Genomic DNA, 20,076 nt, shown 5'->3' with positions numbered 1-20,076 from the left:
GATCCATTCAACTTTAAGTCATTATTTTAATCAGTAGTGAACACCTATGCTGGTGCTGGGGCATCAGCTAAGCTCCGGGTGGCATCTGCCCGGATGGCATTCCAGAACTGGAGAAGGGTCGCTGGATAGTGAACAGTGGACATGGCAAGCGAGGGATCTGGCCTGACTCCCCGGGTTGTGCAGGAACTCCCTTGATGATCTCCTGCCTGCACTCTGGTCCCTTCCAGTCCTTTCTTCCTGGGGCAGCAGTGATGTTTGTAGGCCATCAGTCTGGTTGTCACTCGTTGCTACACTTGTGTCCATGATGGACGCTCAAGAAGCAGATGCCCCCCTTGGGTTTTAACTGAGAATGAAGGAACAGGCTCCTCTCAGGTATGCCTGGGTTAAGGAACCAGTGAGAGGCATCCAGGGACCAGCAGCTCTCAGGCACCCCTTTAAACATCTTCCAGTGAGAGTCAAGTTCCCCTGCTTCTGGGTGGTGACTCTGGGAGGTGCCATAGCCTCTCTCCAACTTCAGAAATCAGCTGCCCTACAGCTGCTGAGTCTCGACTCGATTTGGTCATTGGAACGACACCTCTGAGATGCTCATCGAACCTCCAGATTTGAGTTCTCAGCAGATCTCCCACCTCCCAGCTCAGGGCTGCTTCTGCTTGGAAGCCTCAGTGGTCAGGGAGCCTGCTCACCTCCTCTGTTCCTCCACGTTGCACCTTGGCTGCTGCTAACTGCTGGTGTCTGACCTGTCCAGGGTTGGAGCACTGGGAGGCAGGGGGAGGCAGGGAAATGTCACTGAGACCATGAACACAGCTGACCACAGCCCTCTGGGCTCTGCAGAGGACCTCCCAGCCCTCGCTCCTGATCTCCCAGGCAGGGGACCCACTGACCCCAGGTTCCTCCCGGCTACAGGATCACCTGGGCGGTGCCCAGTCCCGGCGGCGGTGGGCACAGACATGATGGAACTCACCGCCAGCTCTCTCCAGAGATGTTCTTCCCCATAGGCTTCTCTCTCCGTGTGGTTTGCATAGGGGTGAGGGGGTCCACTAGTTTGGCAGAACACGTTTTAGATCATTTCCTTTTTACCTTCTCACTCGGTTTCTAATCATTTCTGTCATAAGAGCACCTTGGTCAAAGCAGGAGTTAGAAGGGTCTCTACTAACTTCTCATTACAATGGATTTTCAAAATTATCTGTGTAGAGATGATTTACACAGTATATTAAGTAATGTTACACAGATGTGGGAGAAAAGTAAATCACATAAATAACCGTATCAGTCGGGTGTTCCCATACTAATGCTGCTTAACAAACCACCCCAAAACTCAGTGGCTCACAGACGCTAATATTTCTCTCTGGCCCACACATCTGCAGGTCACCTGAGGTCTGGCTGGCCTTGGCTCTAGGTCTGCTCCAGGTGTCCCTCATCCTTCTGGGACCCCCGTGGCATGTTCATCTCAGGGAGATGGCAGGAGCACAGGAGGCAAGCCCACCGCATTCCATGCCTTGCTTAAAAGCCATTGGCTAAATCTGGTCACGTGACCAGGATCAGTAGGGTAGGGATATACCCACCCTCAAAGTTGGAGAGGGAGGAGTGAATTTTTGCAGAACTGTAATCTACCACATAGTTTGTGTGTAAAACAAGGGTAACTGAAATGGAACAATGCTAGGAGAATTATTCTTGGAACATCAGCGGATATCCTAATATCTATTGTCTAGGAAATAAAAATACATGTATCTGCCCTTAGACTGTCTCGTTTCCAGTCCAGTTAGCCAGCAACTTACTAGTTAGAAGTAGATTTCCTCTCTTAAAAAGCAAAGTCCTGTTTCTGATCACGTATTTTCTTTCTAAAGGGAATTTCAAGTGCTCTTCTTTCTACCATCTATTTCTCCCTCCTCAGTATGGCTGTGACCCGATCCAAAGATGCTCCTCCTTTCGGTCCCCCCATCCCCAGTGGAACCACATTCCGCAAATCTGACGTCTTCAGAGACTTCTTGCTGGCCAAGGTGATTAATGCCGAGAACGCTGCACACAAGTCCGACAAATTCCACACCATGGCCACCAGGACCCGTCAGGAGTACCTCAAGGACCTGGCTGAAAACTGTGTCTCCAACACACCCATTGACTCCACTGGCAAATTTAACCTCATCTCCCTGACCTCCAAGAAAAAGGAGAAGACAAAAGCACGGGCAGGCGCTGAGCAGCACAGTGCAGGGGCCATCGCCTGGAGGGTGGCGGCTCAGGACTATGCCCAGGGGGTAGAAATCGACTGCATCCTGGGGATTTCCAACGAGTTTGTGGTGCTCCTGGACCTGCGCACCAAGGAGGTGGTATTCAACTGCTACTGTGGGGATGTCATTGGCTGGACCCCAGATTCCTCAACGCTCAAAATCTTCTATGGACGAGGGGACCACATCTTCCTGCAGGCCACAGAGGGCTCTGTGGAGGACATAAGGGAAATCGTCCAGAGACTGAAGGTAAGGGAGAGCGCTTAGCAATGCAGCGCTTCTGGGGTTTGGTGAAGGCCTTAAGGAATACCCCCTACCCCCAGCCGTCAGTCAGGCCAGGACACTAATTGGTCCCAAGAGAGTCAGAATTGCCACTTACACACAAGGGGGTCTCATGGGCCATGCCCCTGGGTTCTTTCTGGGAACAGTTTGGGCCAGGGATCCAAAGCTCTCGGAGCCATCGCCTTTGGAAGACAATAGATTTATTCACTCTAGATGTTGCTAGAAAATACAAGTTTATGCTTATGTTTGAAATGTAAGGGTACTTCCTGGAAGATTATAAAATAGAATGAAGAACTTCCAGGCCTTTAAAGGATAGGGCGTAAACAGTAGGGGGAATATAAGAAAGCATGGTAAGAAAACAGTTATATAGGAAGAATAATTCCACGTTAATAATCACAACAAATGTAAGTGGTGTAACTTCCTCTTTTAAAAGACAGAGATTCACAGTCTGGATAAGTTCTTACCATAAACTCCTGGTAGACAGCCCAGGCTCAGACTATTGGCCAAACCAAGAGTAGCAGACTGGTTTCAAGTTGGGTGATGGTTTAATCGATGGTGGCCTGAAACGTGCTGAGAAGTACTCAGACCACGTGTGAGCTCCATGAGAAGGAATGCTGTAGTGGGTGATGCGCCCCCAGTGGGTTTCACAAAATGGCAAGTCATGCATGTGAAATAGGGAAGGAAGCACAACACAGACACAGGTTCTAGAGTCAGAAGGCCTGGCTTCAAGTCCTGGCATTGCCACCGGCCAGCTCTGTGACCTAAAGCCAAGTTCTTAACTGCCGTGTGACTCAATTTCCCCATCTGAAAATGGGAGCAAAAATTACCATATGTCAGGGGAAAGCTTCAAGAATTGGATGAGTTATGCTTTCCAGACAAGCCTGCCTGACTCCATGGGCTGTGACCTCCAGAGGCCAGCGCGTTCTCCTTTCTGGGCCTTGGCACGCTCTCATTGATTTCAGGTCGAGTTGATGAAGCCCTGCTCTCAGCTTCCCTGACCCCACAATTCATGCTCAGCCTTAGGTAGTGCCATGGCTGTGAGATCTGAGAACCAGGGCCTCAGTGTATTTTGTTCACCTGCTTATGTCCTCTGCAAGGATCAGGGCTGCTGCATGGTAGGTGTTCAATAAATACTGATTAGTTGGTTAGTTGAATGGGTTTAATTGAACCCTGACTGTGCTAATAAGCAGCATGCATGCGAGAACCCACAGTCATCCTCCCCACGGAGCGTAGGCACTGTTCTTACCCCCACTTAACAGGATGAGATTGAGGCTCCGAGAGGTATAGGCACTCACAGAAGGTCATGCAGACAGCAGGTGGCAGACTGGGGTCTGAATCCAGGTTTTCCTGACTCTGAAACCCATCTGTGCCCAAACTCGAGACTGGGAGCTGACTGCTCACTCGGCATCTTCTCGCGGGTGTTTCTAAGGCTCTCAAACAACATGCCCAAGAGCAAACTCCTGGCTTTTCCCCCGCTGCCCCACAGAATCTTCCTGTCTTGGTAAAGGGCAAGTCCGCTGCTTCATTTGTTGAGGTCAGAAGCCTTGGCCTCATCCTGGCTGTGCTCCTCCTCTCATACCCACATCCCCTCTGGCAGCACCACCTCCGGTGGGCAGATTCCCTCTTCTTCTCCCCTCCCACGGGCTCCCCAGCTGCTCCTGGACTCTGCAGTCACCTCCTCGCTGGTCTCTGTTGCCTCCACCCTGACTTCCCTCTGGTCTGTCCTCAGTAAGGCAGTCTGGGGGATCTGGTCCCATTGCTGCTCTGCTCAGAACCCTCTGCCCACTCTAGGTGAAAGCCAGAGTCCCTGCAGTAGCTTGTGAGACCCTGTGTGATCTGGCTCCCTGTCGCTCCCTCTGCTCTGGGGACACAGACCTCTGCTGCTTCCCGAGTATGCTAGACAGGCATCCAACCTCAGGGCCTTTGCACTACCCTCTCGCTGGAGCACTTTTTCTGATGCCACTGTGGCTCACTTCTCTCTTCTACTCACATGTCACCTTGTCAGAGAGGCCTCATTATGTAAAATTGCAACCCCCCCGCAACGTGGCCTTGAGCATATTCCACCCACTTACCCTGCTTTAATTTTCTCCATAGCAGTTACACCATATGAAGTGTGTTCATGTATTTGTTGCTCACCGCTCTGTCCTCAGCACTGAGGCTGGCGTGCAGCACGCACTCGGTGAACTGGTACTGAACGCTCAGGTGCATACCGCCCTGTAGTAATAGCACAAGTGAACATTTACGGAGGGCTGTCAGACCCTGCCTGCCCAGCGCCCTGCACGATTTTGCATTCTTTCCTTGCAAGAGCTCAGTGAGGGAGATACCATTCCTCATCCCTTCACAGATGAGGAATCTGGGACCCAGAGAGAGTTTGAGTGCCTGGGTTCTTAAACATAATTCTTCCTCCCAAAATCCTGACAGCAGCTCGCTTTTCTTGGGCAGTGACCATGCCAGGCACCGTGCCAGGTTACACGTTTTACCCACGTCCTCTCTGTGCCACTCCGTCCCACGCCCACCCCCGAGCCTACTGTCAGTGCAGTGTTGTACAGCCCGCCTCACAATCTCAGCGCCCCAAAGCCCACTGAGGAACCAGGTGGCCAGGAAGTGATGATGTAAGCCATCCTCTGTGAAGGGACAAACCCGTCGTAAACGACTCATGACAGCAAGTCTGTCTGCTTCACAGAGTCTTCCAGGGGAAGGAGTCCCCGCCCTCCCCAGCAGAGCTGGGATCCAGACATCCTTTGTTTGTTAAGTCAGCGACTATTATTATGTGCTTGTCTCTGAGCCAGGCAGTGCTGGGACACAGCAGTGACCATAATGGGCCTCGGCCGCCTTCCCGGGTCTCCCATCTGAGGCAGAAATCGAACAGAGTTACAAGTGCTGAGAGGTTAAAGAGGGAGTGTTGAGGATGCCAGGGGAACCTATCAAGGGAAGAGGTCTCAAACCCACAGGTCGGATGCAGCCCCAGGATATGTAACCAGCATGTTAGTTACCAAAGATTGACATTCAGAAGGTTTCATGTGAGTGTAACTTTCTGGGGGCTCTCCTGGGGGCTCTGGACATACTGAGCATGTTTGCACAGGGCAGTGGTCCCCTGAATCAGGACGATCGGTGCTCCCTTTAGATGGGCACAAGTATACCTTTTGGCCATGGTTCCACCAGCTTACTTCTCATTTACACAACCCACCAAGTACCCCAGCTTGTAAATCTGGGCCCGGGGGCTCCCTGAGGAAGCGACTTTTAAAACGAGATAAAAGCAAGAAGTCAGAGTCATCTAGGTGCAGAACGAGGGGGAAGAAACAAGGGGAGCAGCAGAGAATACAGCATGGAGGCTAAAAGCAAGAGTTAAAAAAATAAGGTCTAGGGGCTCCTGAGTGGCTCAGTTGGTTAAGCATCATCTGCCTTTGGCTCAGGTCATGATCCCAGGGCCCTGGGATGGAGTCCTGCATCGGGCTCCCTGCTCAGCGGGGAGTCTGTGTCTCCCTCTCCTCCTCATTCTCCCTCCTGCTCATTCTCTCTCCCTCTCTCTTGTTCTCAAATAAATAAAATCTTTTTTTTTTAAATGAGGTCTGTAATGGTCTTATACCTGTAAGATAAGCAGATTAATTGTACCTGCCTCACAAGTGAGATACTGGCGAGTTTAAGCATATGAAGGGCTTACTCAGTGCCTAGCACACAACAATCAGTCCCCATGAAAATTAACTTTAAAAGGGGGCCTGGGGCAGTGGGGCCGCGTGGCAGGGCACAGGGTCCTCTGAACTGATAACACGTTTGGTCTCCTACAGTGTTCCCTATGCCATGGGGCCTTTCTAGAACCTTGTAAACAGCAGGAATGCTTCTGTTCTTCAGGTGGGGCTTCCTTTGGTTTGTTAGAAAAGCACAGGGGACAGAAGTTGCAGGACATTTAAAAGAGCAGCCACACAGCTCCCCAACCAGCTCTCCCTTCCATATCCATAATGGTCCAGAGCAGCTGTAGTGGGTAGTTACAGACTGGGCTGCTGAGAAATCCAGTAGCTGAAAGGAAGTGGGGTTTATTTCTCTTGTAGCTGATGCCCAGGCTGGTCACAGTGGCAGGAATGACTCAGGGACTCCTGTCCCTTCCGTCTTGTGGCACCTCCTTTTCCTTCCATATTGGTTGGTATAGCTCCATATCCACTGTCGGTGGGACAGGAGAAAGTGTGAGTGAGGAGGGCAAGCAATTTTATTTGGAAGAACACAAAGTAGAAGTGCCAACACTTCTCCTATTTTTGGCCACAACCAAGTCCTATGTGCACACCCAGCTGTGAGAGAAGCCGAGAAATCGGGCCTCCACCAGGTGGCTGCACTTCAGTCCAAGTCTGCTGTCCCACGGGAGGCTTTATTACAGAAAGCAGGAAGGGAAGAATAGAATGGAGGCAGCCAGCAGGCCTGCTGCAGCCCCCGGGGACAGTTGGGCCCTCCCCGTGCCCCCTGGGGCCGGTGTGGCCTCATGGGTCACGGGTGCAGACACACAGGACGTTTCTCTGTCACCCAGCCAGATTCTTTGGATACGAGGGTGACCGCTTCAGGGGGAAGAATTCGGACTCCCAAAGCAGGAGTGGGCTAGGATGGAGCCAGCCACAGGTTCCCCTTTCGATGCACTAACCACTAGGCTTTCCTTTCCTACCAATTGTTTAAACTTGTTAATTATGGAAGATGTCAGACAGACATAAGAGTAGAAGGACTCAACCTAGGGAACTCCTAGGCCGTCACCCATTCCCCCAGCTGTCAGCCAGCCTGGGGCCAGCCTTGTTTCTTCCTACTCTCCTTTCCCTTCCCCCTGATTATTTTGAAACAAATCCTGGACATCCTGTCATTTCATCTGTACACGTTTCAATATTTATCTCGACAACACATAGACTGTTCAAAAAACAACTGTTTTGTCATTATCATACATAAATAAGTAACAGTAATTTTTCATTGTCCCGTGAACAAGCTGGGCTATGAAATCAATTGTTGGGTCTCCATCAGGAATTTTCGAGGACAGGTTAGGAAAGAATACAAAGTATCACAGTCCCTCTGGGTGAGCAAGAATGAGTACTATTCTGTGGAGCAGTGCTCCGGTCCTGCCCCTACTGTCCAGATTCTGGCCATCGAAACCAGATGTGGTTACCTCTTCAGGTGAGTGCTTTCCCACCCACGCTCTCATTTCTGGCGACCTACGCTTAGCAATGTAATTGATTTGGATTGCAAGGAACATGTGTGTGCAAATGGACGTGTGAATGCGTAAGGTGGTTTGGAACTTAAAAATTCCTCACTGTGCGTAGTGATCAGGGAAGTGTGAAAGCCCCCGCTGTGATAGGTACATCAGGCAGCATAATTTCTAGCCAGGAAATGGGTTTCCCATCGGCAATTTGAACTATTATTACACATCCTCTTTCCTTAATGCAGTTTTCCGAGAGCACAGACCGATCTCGATGTCACTTGTTTAATAGCTGTAGCTGTGGCTTGTTAAGTGAATCTTTTTCTCCCAAGAAGAGGAGGGAATTTCTCAGGACACACTGAGGGACCGGGGTTCTCTTCGGCAGGTCATCCTTTCTAGAATAGGACTCAATTGTGGTGACACTTCATTCACAGGTGAAGCAGGGAGTGAGTTGTAAGCAAGGCCTTGTGTGGTCTAAGCAGCTCCAGGTTGGAGGTCAGTTTGAGGAGGAGATCGGGGAGGGGGCTGCGCTGCTATGAATGAGGTCGTGAAGTAAAAAGTGTGGCATGAGCCCCCAACCAGAAAGGATCCCAGGATCTCTGGTCTGCTGCTTCTCCAGCCTACTTTGCTTAGAGTCATCGGGTCAGGATAAAATAGTAGTGGCTTAAAACAACAAAAATTTAGCTGTTGCCCACACTACATGTCCATCTTAGGTTCAGCAAGAGTCTCTGTTCCACACTGTTTTCACTCTGGGACCCCAGGAGATGTAGCAGAGGGAAAAGGCCTATGGAGGGTCTGGCTCCAGCAATTAAATGCCCCAGCCTAGATGACATGACATTTCCACTCACAACTCATTGACCAAAACACGTCCCAGAGCCCACCCACAGGAAGCCAGGAAGTATAATTCCCCCAACAGCTGGGGAAAGAGGGAGGCCAGGAGCATTTGGAGAACATGGCTCATGACTCTCATGGTCTCTGCAAGCTAATAAGCCACATGGTTACATATCCACATTTCTTCTTCAGAAGTCAGGAGCCCAGGCTGGGATTAGATGGGTGTTCATGCTTCTGTATCCTCGTGTCATCTGGGAGGGATGGGGGTCAGCAGAGTCTTAGGCCCCAAAGGAGGGAATCTATGCAGGGGTCGTCCAGAGCTGGCCCCAAACAGCTTCTTCTGAGGCTAGATACTGCCTGTTGCCTACAGGTCATGACCAATGGCTGGGAGACGGTGGACATGACCCTGCGGCGGAACGGGCTTGGGCAGCTGGGCTTCCACGTGAAGTACGATGGGACAGTGGCCGAGGTGGAGGACTACGGGTTTGCCTGGCAGGCTGGCCTCCGGCAAGGTAGCCGACTGGTGGAGATCTGCAAGGTGGCTGTGGTCACGCTGACCCACGATCAGATGATCGACCTCCTGCGCACCTCTGTCACCGTCAAGGTGGTCATCATCCCGCCTTTCGACGACGGCACACCCCGGAGGTAAGGGCCTCTGCCCTGTAAGGTGGGAGCCGGGGGGGTTAACAGCTTCCAGAGTGCTGTCACCCGAGGCCCTTTCTCAGCAGGAACAGTGCTAATGGTGAGAGGGCGAGAGTCAACATACACGAACACATGCTGCGTGCCCCTTACGGCTGAAGCTCTTCAAATGCACTCTGTCCCATATAACATCTGCAACAGCCCCATGAGGTGGACACCCTCGTTAGTCCCATTTTCTAGATGATGCACACAGCTTTGAAAGTGACTTGCCCCAAGGGCACACTGCACTGGTTCTTTTCTTCAGCATCTATTTATTGTGCCTCTACTAGGTGCGAGCTCCATTCGAAGTGCTGGGGATAGAGCGGTGATCAAATGGAGTGCCTGCTCCCTTGGAGTTTGTGTTCTAGAGGGAGGGACAGGCAGTAACTAAATAGATAGAATGCTGGACCAGGCAGTAATAAGGTTTAAGAAGAAAAAGGATAGATACAGGGCCGCAGCATGGTGGGAGAGCTGCTTACAGGTCAGGGAAGGCTACTGTGCAGAGACAGCCACATGGTCTTGTCTGGGCCAGGGGGTCCCAGACAGAGTCTGGACAGCCTCTCCGAAGTGTGAGTGTGTGTGGCACATCCATCCATGCAGCACAGAGACCGGAGTGCCCAGAACAGCGGGGAGAGGTGGGGCAACCTCCAGGGGAGCTTCTGGACACAGTGCCAGGCGTGGGTTTTATTCCACATACAGTGGGAAGACAACGGAGAGTTTGTTTGTTTTTTTACAGGAAAACTTGAAATATATCAAAAGTATACCAAGCCCCATTTTAAAAACATCAAGATGCAGCCAGGTTTTTTTTTTTTTTCAAGCTCCGTACCTCCCTCCCTCAGATTTGAAGCAGTCCCACTGCTTAAAATGTATCTCTACACAGTAAGAAAATTTAGAAGATTATGACTGTACTTAAATTTTTTACCAGTAAGTCAGTATCACCTCCCCATCTGTGTTTACCTTTCTCTTGTGTCAGAGAGATCTTTTTTATAAAGAATTGTTTTGTTAATCATGCTTCTTCTGTTGTACTTGGTTGATGGGTCTCTTCAGGCTCTTTTAATCTTTAAGTTTCGCCTCCCGCTTTTTTTTTTTTTTCCCCTTGGAATTTATTTTGGGAAGAAACCAGGTCACTTGTCCTTTGGAGTTTCCCCCTTGCTGTATTTAGCTGCTTGCATCCCTCTGGTGTCCTTTACCCTGTTCCTCCAGCCCATGAATTTCCAGTACACCAGAGTTTGACGCAGAAGCTTGATCCAATTCTGGTTAAATCTGGTAATGACACTTCCCAGGTGTATGTCTGTCATGAGGCCCCACGTGTCTGGTTGCCCTCCATGAGTGATCCTGAGGGCAGCCAGAGGGGGTCACATGATGGTGCCTGACCCGTCATCCTACACGGTCCACCCAACAGCCATATGTCATTATTGTCTGAATCGATTATGTCATCACGGGTCACGGAGTAGCAAGGAATGTTCTCAATTCCATCATTCCTTCTTCGTTTATTGGCTGAAGTTCTTTTAAAAAGAACGTTGTTTCAGTAACTATTCGGTTACTCTGAGGTATAATTTACGATATGGGGAGGGCAGGGTGAATGCAGCTTTTAGAATAATGAGTTGGCGCCCTAGCAACCTCCAGAGGTGACTGGAGACAGAGACAGAGAGAGAAGCACTACATCCCAAGTGCTGGAAACAGAGCTGCACAAAGGATAGCCAGGCCTTGGCCCTCGTGGAGCTGCTGACCGGAGCAGGGGAGGCAAACAGAAAACAAGAGAATAAGATGATTTCACATTGCAAAAGAGGGAGGCAGTGGAGCATCATGGGAAGGCAGGCTCTGCAGTGAGATTACCTGGGTTTGAATCTTAGCCCTTCCTCATAGTAACTGGCCCTGGGCTAGTGGCCTCATACCCTGTGCCTCAGTTTCTTCATCTGTTAGACGAGGACAGTAATAGATCCTTGTCCCAAAGATGGTTGTGAGGTTGGAGAAAAGCTTGGTAAAGCGCATAGAACAGCACTTGGCCTTAGGGGGCACCCTGGAGACACCAGCTGTGAGATCCTGGATGTGACACGAGTCAAGAGCATAGCCCAACTTTGGACAAGGTGATCAGGGAAGGCCCGAAGGTGAGAAGGAGCCAGAAGAAGGGCCTTGCAGCGAGGGAGTGGCCATCACAAACATGAGGACAAGACCCTCGTCTTGTTGCCAGACGGCAAAGAGGGTCTGGAGCTGAGTGAGCTAAGGGGAAGGCTGAGAGGAGGTGACCTCACCAGGCTGGTGTGACCCTCACTTGGCAAATGAAAAACTGAGGCCCAGAGTCGACCCGTCGCCTGTGCAGACATGTGCAGCTACTGAGTGGCAGCTGCACCCCCACCCAGGCTCCCCGCTGCGCTCTCCTGTGCCGCCCCAGAAAGCTGAGGAGGGCTGCGGGCATGCCCAGTTGTGTTTACTTCGAGCTTGGTAGGGGGCAGTTCTGGGCACACCAAAACCCTGCAGCCACAGGCTTGGCCACCCCTCACCCACCTCCCCAGTCTCCCCCTGGGACTCCAGTCAGGCCCCAGGCATCTCCTTCCCTCAGCCCTCTTAAGGTGCCACAGCCCAGGCCACACCCGCTCCAGGCTCTGCAGAGGCAAGTCAAGCCGAAGTAACTCCACAGGCAGCTCCCCAGCAGACCCCCCCTTGCCCTGTACACACCCACGCGTGTGCACAGGATAAGCCAGTCTGCCTGCCGGACAATTCTCTGTACACCGAAGGCCACAAAGACGTTCCTGGGCCTGCAGGTAGGGACCCAACTGAAGCAAAAGTGTGCAGGCTCCCTTCCCCAGCTTTGGGGAGACTTTGGGGAGACCAGGCCAGGGTGGGTATGAGCAGACAGATGAGCCCTGTTCCCTGCCCATCATCCTACCCCCTGGGCAGGGCAGCCACTGAAATAGGATCCCCCATTTGCAGGGGCAGGTGTAGGTGGGAACTTGCATGGCTTTTGTTGGTTCTTCAAATGCAGGGATGTCCCGCTGACCTCATTTGCAGAGCTGATCACCCCAGCTCTGGGGTCTCCAACCTCTTGCTGCAGCCCTGGCCCCTTGGCTCAAACGTCAAAAGCCCTGAGGGGAGACCACACGGGGATGGGCAGAGGCATTCTCCCCGCCGCCAGCCAGGCTCTGCACAGTGTGAGTGGACCCCAGACTCTTGGGACACTGAATAGTAGAGTGGATCATCTGCACACTCCCAGGCCGTAAGGCAGGGGTTCTTGAGTGAGCCCTACTCTGCTGGCCACGGCTGAGCTGGGCCAAGAAGCTGGGAGCCTGATGTCCCACAGCCTGATGAGATGATCATCGCGACCTTGGACGCTCACACAGGCTCGGGGAACTTTTTTATTGCTGTTTTAAATAATATTTGCATAAGATATCTGCACAGAAATGACTGCATAGGATATTTTTGAGCATGCAAGAAACTAGGAGCTATGGTGGCTTCTGGTGGGTGAAACCAGGGGATGGGGACAGGGGACAGGGATGCCATTCTGTCCCACTTTCTCAAACTTTTTCTTCTGTCGAAATCCTCTCCAGCAGCTTGTAAAATGCAGATTCCTGGGCCCCAGCTCAAGGAGGATTCTGATTCCAGTGGGCTTAGATAAGACCCAGGGATCTGCATTCCTCTGCGGAGCTCTTGGGTGTTGTGCGTGCTGCTGGTTCTCAGACCAGCGGGGAAGAATTTGTTCTAGAGCTCCCAGCAGGGTGTGGTTGGACCTCAGAAGGTGGAAGGGGGACTCAGCCTCTGAGCATGTGGGAACACCAGGCAGATTGGCCACAGAATCGGCTGGCGAAGGCAGCAGTGCCAAATCCCATTTATTAAGCACTTGGAACACACCAGACTTTCTCCTGGTGCTCTAGAGTGCCTGCAGCCACCACTGTCTTACAGTGAGGAAACAGGTTCTAGAAGGAAATCCTTCGCCCAGGCCGTACAGGCTGTACGTGGCAAGGCTGGGGTCTGAGCTGGCCATCTGGCCCAAAAGCCCTGGCTCTCCACCACCTTATGCTGCCTTAAAGATGACTGGATAATATTTCTCTCCTTGAGATTATTCCCAAGGGCTCCTGACCAATGGCCACACTGTCAGTAACTGGGAGAGAAGTCAGGGACCCTAGAAACCTGCTTACTGGCTCCCAAACCACTCTTCAGTGGACCTTTGTGCGCGGTTGTTGAAGTTGGGGCCTTTGGAGTCAAGCGACAATATTTAAATCCAGTTTTTGCCTCTTACTGGCTGTGTGACCCTGGACAGGTTACTTACCGTCTCTGTGCCTCAGATTACTTTTCTCAAAATTGCGGTTGTAGTGATCAGGATTCTAATTCCCAACACGAGAACCAACTCAAACTTGGTGAAGCAAAAAAAAGACTTTCCTGGTTTTCCTATCTGACAAACTAGGAGACAGAGCAAGATAGAGACGTGGCCAGTTCTAGGGACTCAAACACCCTCATTAGGAATCTTTGTCACCTGTCTCCTTTTCTCCATTGCTGTCATTCTCAGGCCATCTCCCATTTCGTGGGACAAAGATGATCCACCCTTCTTCACAGTTTCAGCTTAGGGTTCCCCAGCACAGCAGCCCCAGTGAACTAGATCTTTCCCACAGAAACAGTTCCAGAGGCCATACCATCTCTGATGGGCCCCACATAGGGCACATGACAGTCCTGTGCCAATCATTGTGTTAGGGGCAGGGGGTTGAGAGGAAGGAAGAGTTTCTTATTGGCCAGGCCTGGGTGACATGCTCATACCTGGAGCCAGGAAGTGGGGTCAGCCCCACAGAGCACACAGACCTGTTCCCGGGTGAAGGGATGTAGAAGCTGATGGTACCCTTGTCTAGCTCCGCCTAGGCCTGGCACACCTATGGATTCTGCTAGATGTTTGTGTTGTCACTCCTCGTATGGTGCAGGGGAGGCACGGCTACCTCCCAACCCAGAGAGATCGCCAGAAGGAGCTCTGACCCTAATGTTGCTGAAGGGCACAGCGTGTTGGGCCCAGGTGTCACCTTTTGAAGACTCAGCAGCCACGTCTTCCCAAACCCCCAGCCACAAATCCACCACATCTTTTGCCAGTCCTGAGAGTTCCCCTGGGCTCCAGAGGACTCAGGAGAGCCACAGAGGATCAGCTTGATGAGGGCATGAGGGCTTCTAGGCTGAGGGCGCCTCCAAGCCCAGCTCCCACAGCTGCTAGGAGGTGGGTTTCCTGAGCACGGCCCCCTCCTTGGACTCAGGGCCCCCTCCCGTGCTGCACCGCAGCGGTGGTGGCGAATGCCAGCCTGGCGCGAGGCTCTCCCCGCCCCGAGCCAGGAACACTGCAGGGTGTGTGCCAGCCTGGTCTGGGGGGAGTCACAGGCCCTGCTGCATCTATTTCAAGGTTCTGGATTTCGTGGTTTTTTTTTTTTTTTTTAACCACCCTGCAAAGTAGGTCACCTGCTCCTCTTCTAGCTGCCTTTGAGCTTCTTTGGAACAAGGCGGATACTATCCTTTGATTCTGAGGGCATCCGCCTTTCTGGCCCCGAGTACCGCTGCGGGGGTGGGGGGTGGAGGGAGGCTGAGCCATTCCATGGGGGACACTGGTCCACTTGAGGCCTGGGTCAGGGAGAAGGGAGAGGAAGGAAGACGACAGAGTGAGGAGCAGAGAGGAGGTGAGGGAGAGGGCCCAAGCGGTCAGAGCCTCCGTGTCGGGCCCTATCCTGACTGACTTCTCTGAGCTGCAGTTTCAGACCAATTTAAAGGGCACCTGCTCGGCCTTTACAGCAGGCCCCCGTGGTTCAGATTTGGCCACGCCACCCCGGCCCGGGTGACAAGGCAGCAGTCTACACCGGGCCGCAGGCATGTGTGCCGGTGCATCAGGGCCCTTCTGAGTGATGCTGTTTTTCTCCCCAGGGGGTGGCTGGAGACCTATGACATGAATACCTCGGAGCCCAAGACGGAGCCGGAGAGCGTGCCTCCCGGGAGCCGGCCGCCCTACCGCAGCAATGCCCCCTGGCAGTGGAGCGGGCCTGCCTCCCACAACTCTCTACCAGCCTCCAAGTGGGCCAACCCCGGCACCCCCGGCCACGCCCAGTCCCTGAGCCGGCCCCCGAAGCAGACCCCCATGGTCCCCTTCCGGGAGCCCCAACCCCTGCACAGCAAGAGGTAAGGACTGATAAGGGCTGCCACCCCCGTCCCTCTGCTCTGCCTCCCTCTGCTCTGCCTCGTGCTTTGCCCTTTGCTCCCTGCTTGCTCTATTGTCCAGCCTCTTCCTCTCCTAGGTCTTTTTCCTCCTCTTCTCCGCTCCTCGTCCCTGTGCCTCCCTTCCTCCCTCCCTCTCTTCCCTCACATTTTCATTATGAGCCTCTTGTGTGAGGGCCCAGAGCTGCAGAGCTCCGTGTCTGAAGCTGGACATCCACCATACCATGGATGATTAAAACTATATATTTTTTAAAAGATCAAGGGACCGATAAGCACAGAATTCAGGGCAGTGCTCACTTCTGGGGGAGGCAGGGAAGGGGGAAAGGCCACAGGCAGACGCGTCGTGGTGGAGCCATCCTGGGCCTCGGGTTGGGTAGTAGCTTTGGGAGTTTGTTTTATTAGGATGGTGTGTACCTTACAGATGAATTATTTTGAATATAGTATATATTTAAAAATGAAGAAGAATTTCCAGGAAATGAAGGAATCTGGCTTGCAGAGGTGCATCTAGCTTCAGCGGCCCCTGTCAGGCCTCCATAGGCCCCAGAAGCTGAGGGGCAGGCACAGCTGCAAGGGGGAAGGGGGTGGGGGCCCAAGGGGTATCCCCGCTCCTGGACACCATCCTTTGCTCTCAGCAGCTCTCTCTCCATCCTGATGGGAGAGTGGTGGACGAAGCAGATGGGATGCTTGACGATGCAGGTTGGGCCTGAGGGAGAGATCTGTCTTCCCCCTCTGAGGGCAAGGGTATCCTCAGCTCACCCCTCCCTCCTGTTTCTGTTCCAGGCCTGTCAGCTTCCCAGAAACCCCTTACACAGCATCACCAGCAGGGGCCGACAAAGTCCCTCCCTACCGACAGCCTTCTGGGAGCTTCTCCACCCCCGGGTCGGCCACCTACACGAGATACAAGCCATCCCCAGAAAGGTCAGCATCTCTCCATTCTTTCCAAATTAAGGAATCTGATGAAAGCTGGGAATCCTTCCCCAGGAAATGCAAAGACCCTAGAAGGTGATTTGCCACTTTATAGGGTTTCTGGATCCCTGAAGGTCATCAGAGCACCTTTAGGAGGAGGGGCTGTTTATTGAGATTTAGGGTCGAGCTGCCCTGGACATGACTCACTCCTGACTTTCTTCATGGCAGGATTTCTGCTGTGTTTTCTTGACACCTGCATCACTTGGCTTAAGCAAGACTGACTGCCTTCTAGCATGGCAGCAACCACTCCAACTCTGCTCCCTAAGACCAGGCTACCAGCATTACCCAGTTTTCCTGTCCCCTTGCACCCTTCTCCAGTCTGGCAGCCTGAGGGATATCCCAGGCTCCCCCATGGCTCCCTTGTGCCATCGGAATAAACCCAAGCTCTCCAACTGTCTTCAGCCCTGGTGCCCTGTGCCCTTTGTCCTCCAGGATGCCTGCCTCCATCAGGGGCAGATTCACCATTCCCAGTCCTCAGGCCAAAGCCGTGGGCTTCATCCTGGATGTCTCCCTTCCTCCAACCCCCCTACCACAGTCCATCCATTCAGCCTCCTAAGCAGCTCTGCCTCCCACCCCCTTCTCCTTTCCCCAGAGCCCCACCCTGGCCACCTCTATCTGGCCATGTCTGTCCCCTGCTTCAGACCCTCCTACGTGTCCCACAGCGCTCGGGACATAGCTTGGGGACGTCCCTGTAGTCACCAGGCCCTGCCCGCCTCTCCAGCCTTGTGGAGTGCCACACATCATCCTCACTGGTCGCTTTCACTTTCCTAGGTAGGCTCTCTGAATTTCAGAGCCCTCCTCCGTGTTCTCCCTCTGCCTACACATTCTTCACACTCTTCACCCCATACTCCCCCATCCTGCCAGCTTGAGCTCTGATGCTCCTCCTCTGGGAAGTCTTCCCTGAACCTCCCCCAGCCCTAGATGAGGTGCTGCCACTCTGCCCCTTAGTTCCCTGCGTATTTCCTGACTGTGGGCTTGAGCGCTCCCCGTGCTGTTAGCCACGTTAAGAGTTTGTGTGCGCGCGTGTGTGTGTGTGAGCGCATCTTCAAGATCCGGGACCTTCCCAGTTCATCTTTGTATGACCCTCACGCAGCACAGGGGGTAGCATGTGGTAGGTCCTCAGGATCTATTTGATGAAAGGACAGGGTGAGCGTGTGAGTTTGTTTAAATGGGAGCCCCTGCTGTAAGAGGGATCAGCCCACTAAGCCAGTGGGTCCCAATCTTCAGCATGCCTCGGGATCACCCAGAAGGGGGCCTTGAAACATTTCCTGGGTCTCGCCCCTGAGACTCCAACTTGGTAGGTCAGGAGTATAGAACGTGCAAGAGTGATGCTACTGGTCCGAGGAACACGCTGAGAGCCGCTGACCTAACCATTGTCTCATTCTCGGGCTCTGCCGTAAAATTGGGGAAAACACACTTCCTCTTCCATTTTCTGGCCCCCACCATTCAGCCTTCATTCGGCAGAGTCTCAGGCACCGTCTGTGTGCCAGGGCCACAGAGAACTATTTGAGATACTCGTTCACAGTTTGCTGGCTGTGGTGGATAGAGTGCCCTGGAAACCATGCGTACCACATCGAGCACTCTCATAGACTGAGGCCTTGGAAGAGAGAGTGCAGCCCAGCCCCAGAGGTCTAGGTTGGCTGCCTGGAGGAGGCAACATCTGAACAGGGCTTTGAGAGATTAAGTAGGAGTTTGCTGCAGAGAAAAGGGAGAAAGTCATTCTAGACAGAGCAAAAGCTTACATGAATAAGCAGAATGGTGTGGAATACAGGAGGAATGGAGAGGATCCGGGGGTGTGAGGGCACCTGGGCAGCAGCAGTGGCTGACGCTGGAACGTCGGTTGGTACCAAGTGATTGACCAAGAACAGAGGTGGTGAGAATGATGTTACTGAGAAGTCCAGGAGCATTTTTTGCTAAAGTCTTTGCCCCTTCCCTTTATTATTATTTTTTACTTTCTGAAATAATTACAGGTTCATGAGAGATTGCAAAGAAATGTACAGGGAGCTCCATGAACCCTTCACCCAACCTCCCCCATACAAATAGCAAAGCAAGGCATTAGAGCTTATTCAGAATTCACCAGTTACACATGTATGTGTATGTGTGGCTCTATGCAGTTTTGTCACGTGCGTACAGTTGTGTAACCACCACCACAATTTACACACTCAGCTGTACCATCACCACAGAGCTCCCTCCTGCTGCCCCTTTATAGCTGCCCCCATCCTTAATCTCTGGCAGCCATTAATCTATTCTGCATCTCTATTGCTATTTCTTAGATGTTATATAATAAGGAATCGTATAGTGTATATCCTTTTGAGATTCTTTTTCACCCAGCATAATTTCCATAAGGTTCATTCAAGCTGTTGTGTGTATCAATAGTCAGTTCCTTATTGCCGAGCTATATTCCATGGTATGAAACTAGCACAGTTTGTGTAACCAACCATTCGCCTATCAAAGGATATTTGGGTGGTTTCTGGGCTTGGGCTATTCTAAACATTCATGCTCACTTGAGCTATTATCAACATTCATACTCGGAACATGTAGGAAAATACATTTTTCTTTCTCTAGAATAAATGCCCAAGAATACAATTGCTTACCAAGATATGGAAACAACCTAAGCATCTGTTGATGGTTAGATAAAGAGGATGTGATATATATACACAATGGGATATTATTCAGCCATAAAGAAAGGAAGTCCTGCCATTTGCAACAACGTGGATGAACCTGGAGGTTATTATGCTAAGTGAAATAAATCGGTAGACTAAGACAAATACTAGATGGTGTCACTTAATACAGAGAATAAAAAAAAAAAACAATTGAACTAGAAAAGATGGAGTAGAGTGGTGATTGGCTGGGGTGGGGGAAATGGGGAGATTTGGGTCAGAGGGTACAAAGTTTTGGTTATAAGGGGAGTAAGTTCAGCAGATAAAATGTACATAGAGGTGTGATGCTTATGGTTAAGAATTCTGGGGACACCTGGGTGGCTCAGTGGTTAATAAGCATATGCCTTCAGCTCAGGGGCATGATCCTGTGGAGTACCAGGATCGAGTCCCACATCAGGTTCCCTGCATGGAGCCTGCTTCTCCCTCTGCCTATGTCTCTGCCTTTCTCTCTGTGTGCCTCTCATGAATAAATAAATAAAATCTTAAAAAAATAATAATTCTGCACTGTACATTTGAAATCTGCTAAGAGAGTAAATTTTAAGCATTGTCACCCAACTAAGGTAACTCTGTGAGATGAGAGATGTGCTCATTAACCTGATTGTGGTTATCATTTCGCACTATGTATGTACATCTATCAAATCATCACATCGTACACTTGAAATGTATTACAGTTTTATTTGTCAGCTATGTCTCAGTAAGGATGGGGGGCAGGGAGCGATGCTTCTAAGAGTGCTACTTGCTCAGCACACGGAGGACGGTATTACTTGAGTGAATGGGTGTGCTGTTGTGCTTTGCACGTAGAGAAGTGCTTAGGGGGAAAAATACAATTGCTTACCGTGTGGTGAGTCCATTTTTAGTTTTAAAAGGAACTGCCAAATTGTTTTCCAGAGAGCCTGTACCATTTTACACTCCGCCCGACTGTGTGTGAGTGATCAGGCTTCTCCACATCCTCCCCAGCTTTAGGTGTCCTCACTGGTTTCATTGTAGCTGTTCTGATAGGTGTGTAACAAGATCTCATTGTGATTTTAATTTGCATTTCTGTACTGGCTGATGATGGTGAACATCTTTTCGGGTGCTTATTTGCCAGCTGTTTATCTCTTTAGGGAGGTGTCCA

General features: G+C 51.6%; 1 protein-coding gene across 4 annotated transcripts in view; it reads left to right on the top strand.

Annotated features, from left to right (window-relative positions):
• SIPA1L3 (signal induced proliferation associated 1 like 3) overlaps nt 1-20,076 on the top strand; it is a 235,714-nt gene that overhangs the window by 163,003 nt on the left and 52,635 nt on the right. For all 4 annotated transcript variants that reach the window (XM_055309713.1, XM_055309710.1, XM_055309712.1 and 1 more), the window contains exons 9-12: nt 1,889-2,465; nt 8,861-9,135; nt 15,049-15,300; nt 16,117-16,254. In XM_055309713.1, coding sequence (XP_055165688.1) covers nt 1,889-2,465; nt 8,861-9,135; nt 15,049-15,300; nt 16,117-16,254 — 1,242 coding nt within the window. The remainder of the gene's footprint in view (nt 1-1,888; nt 2,466-8,860; nt 9,136-15,048; nt 15,301-16,116; nt 16,255-20,076) is intronic.

The sequence above is a fragment of the Nyctereutes procyonoides genome, unplaced genomic scaffold, assembly GCF_905146905.1.
Source record: "Nyctereutes procyonoides isolate TBG_1078 unplaced genomic scaffold, NYPRO_anot_genome, whole genome shotgun sequence".
Taxonomy (NCBI): Eukaryota; Metazoa; Chordata; class Mammalia; order Carnivora; family Canidae; genus Nyctereutes; species Nyctereutes procyonoides.
The sequence above is the reverse complement of the archived record's forward strand: the minus strand, read 5'-3'. Positions and strand labels throughout refer to the sequence as shown.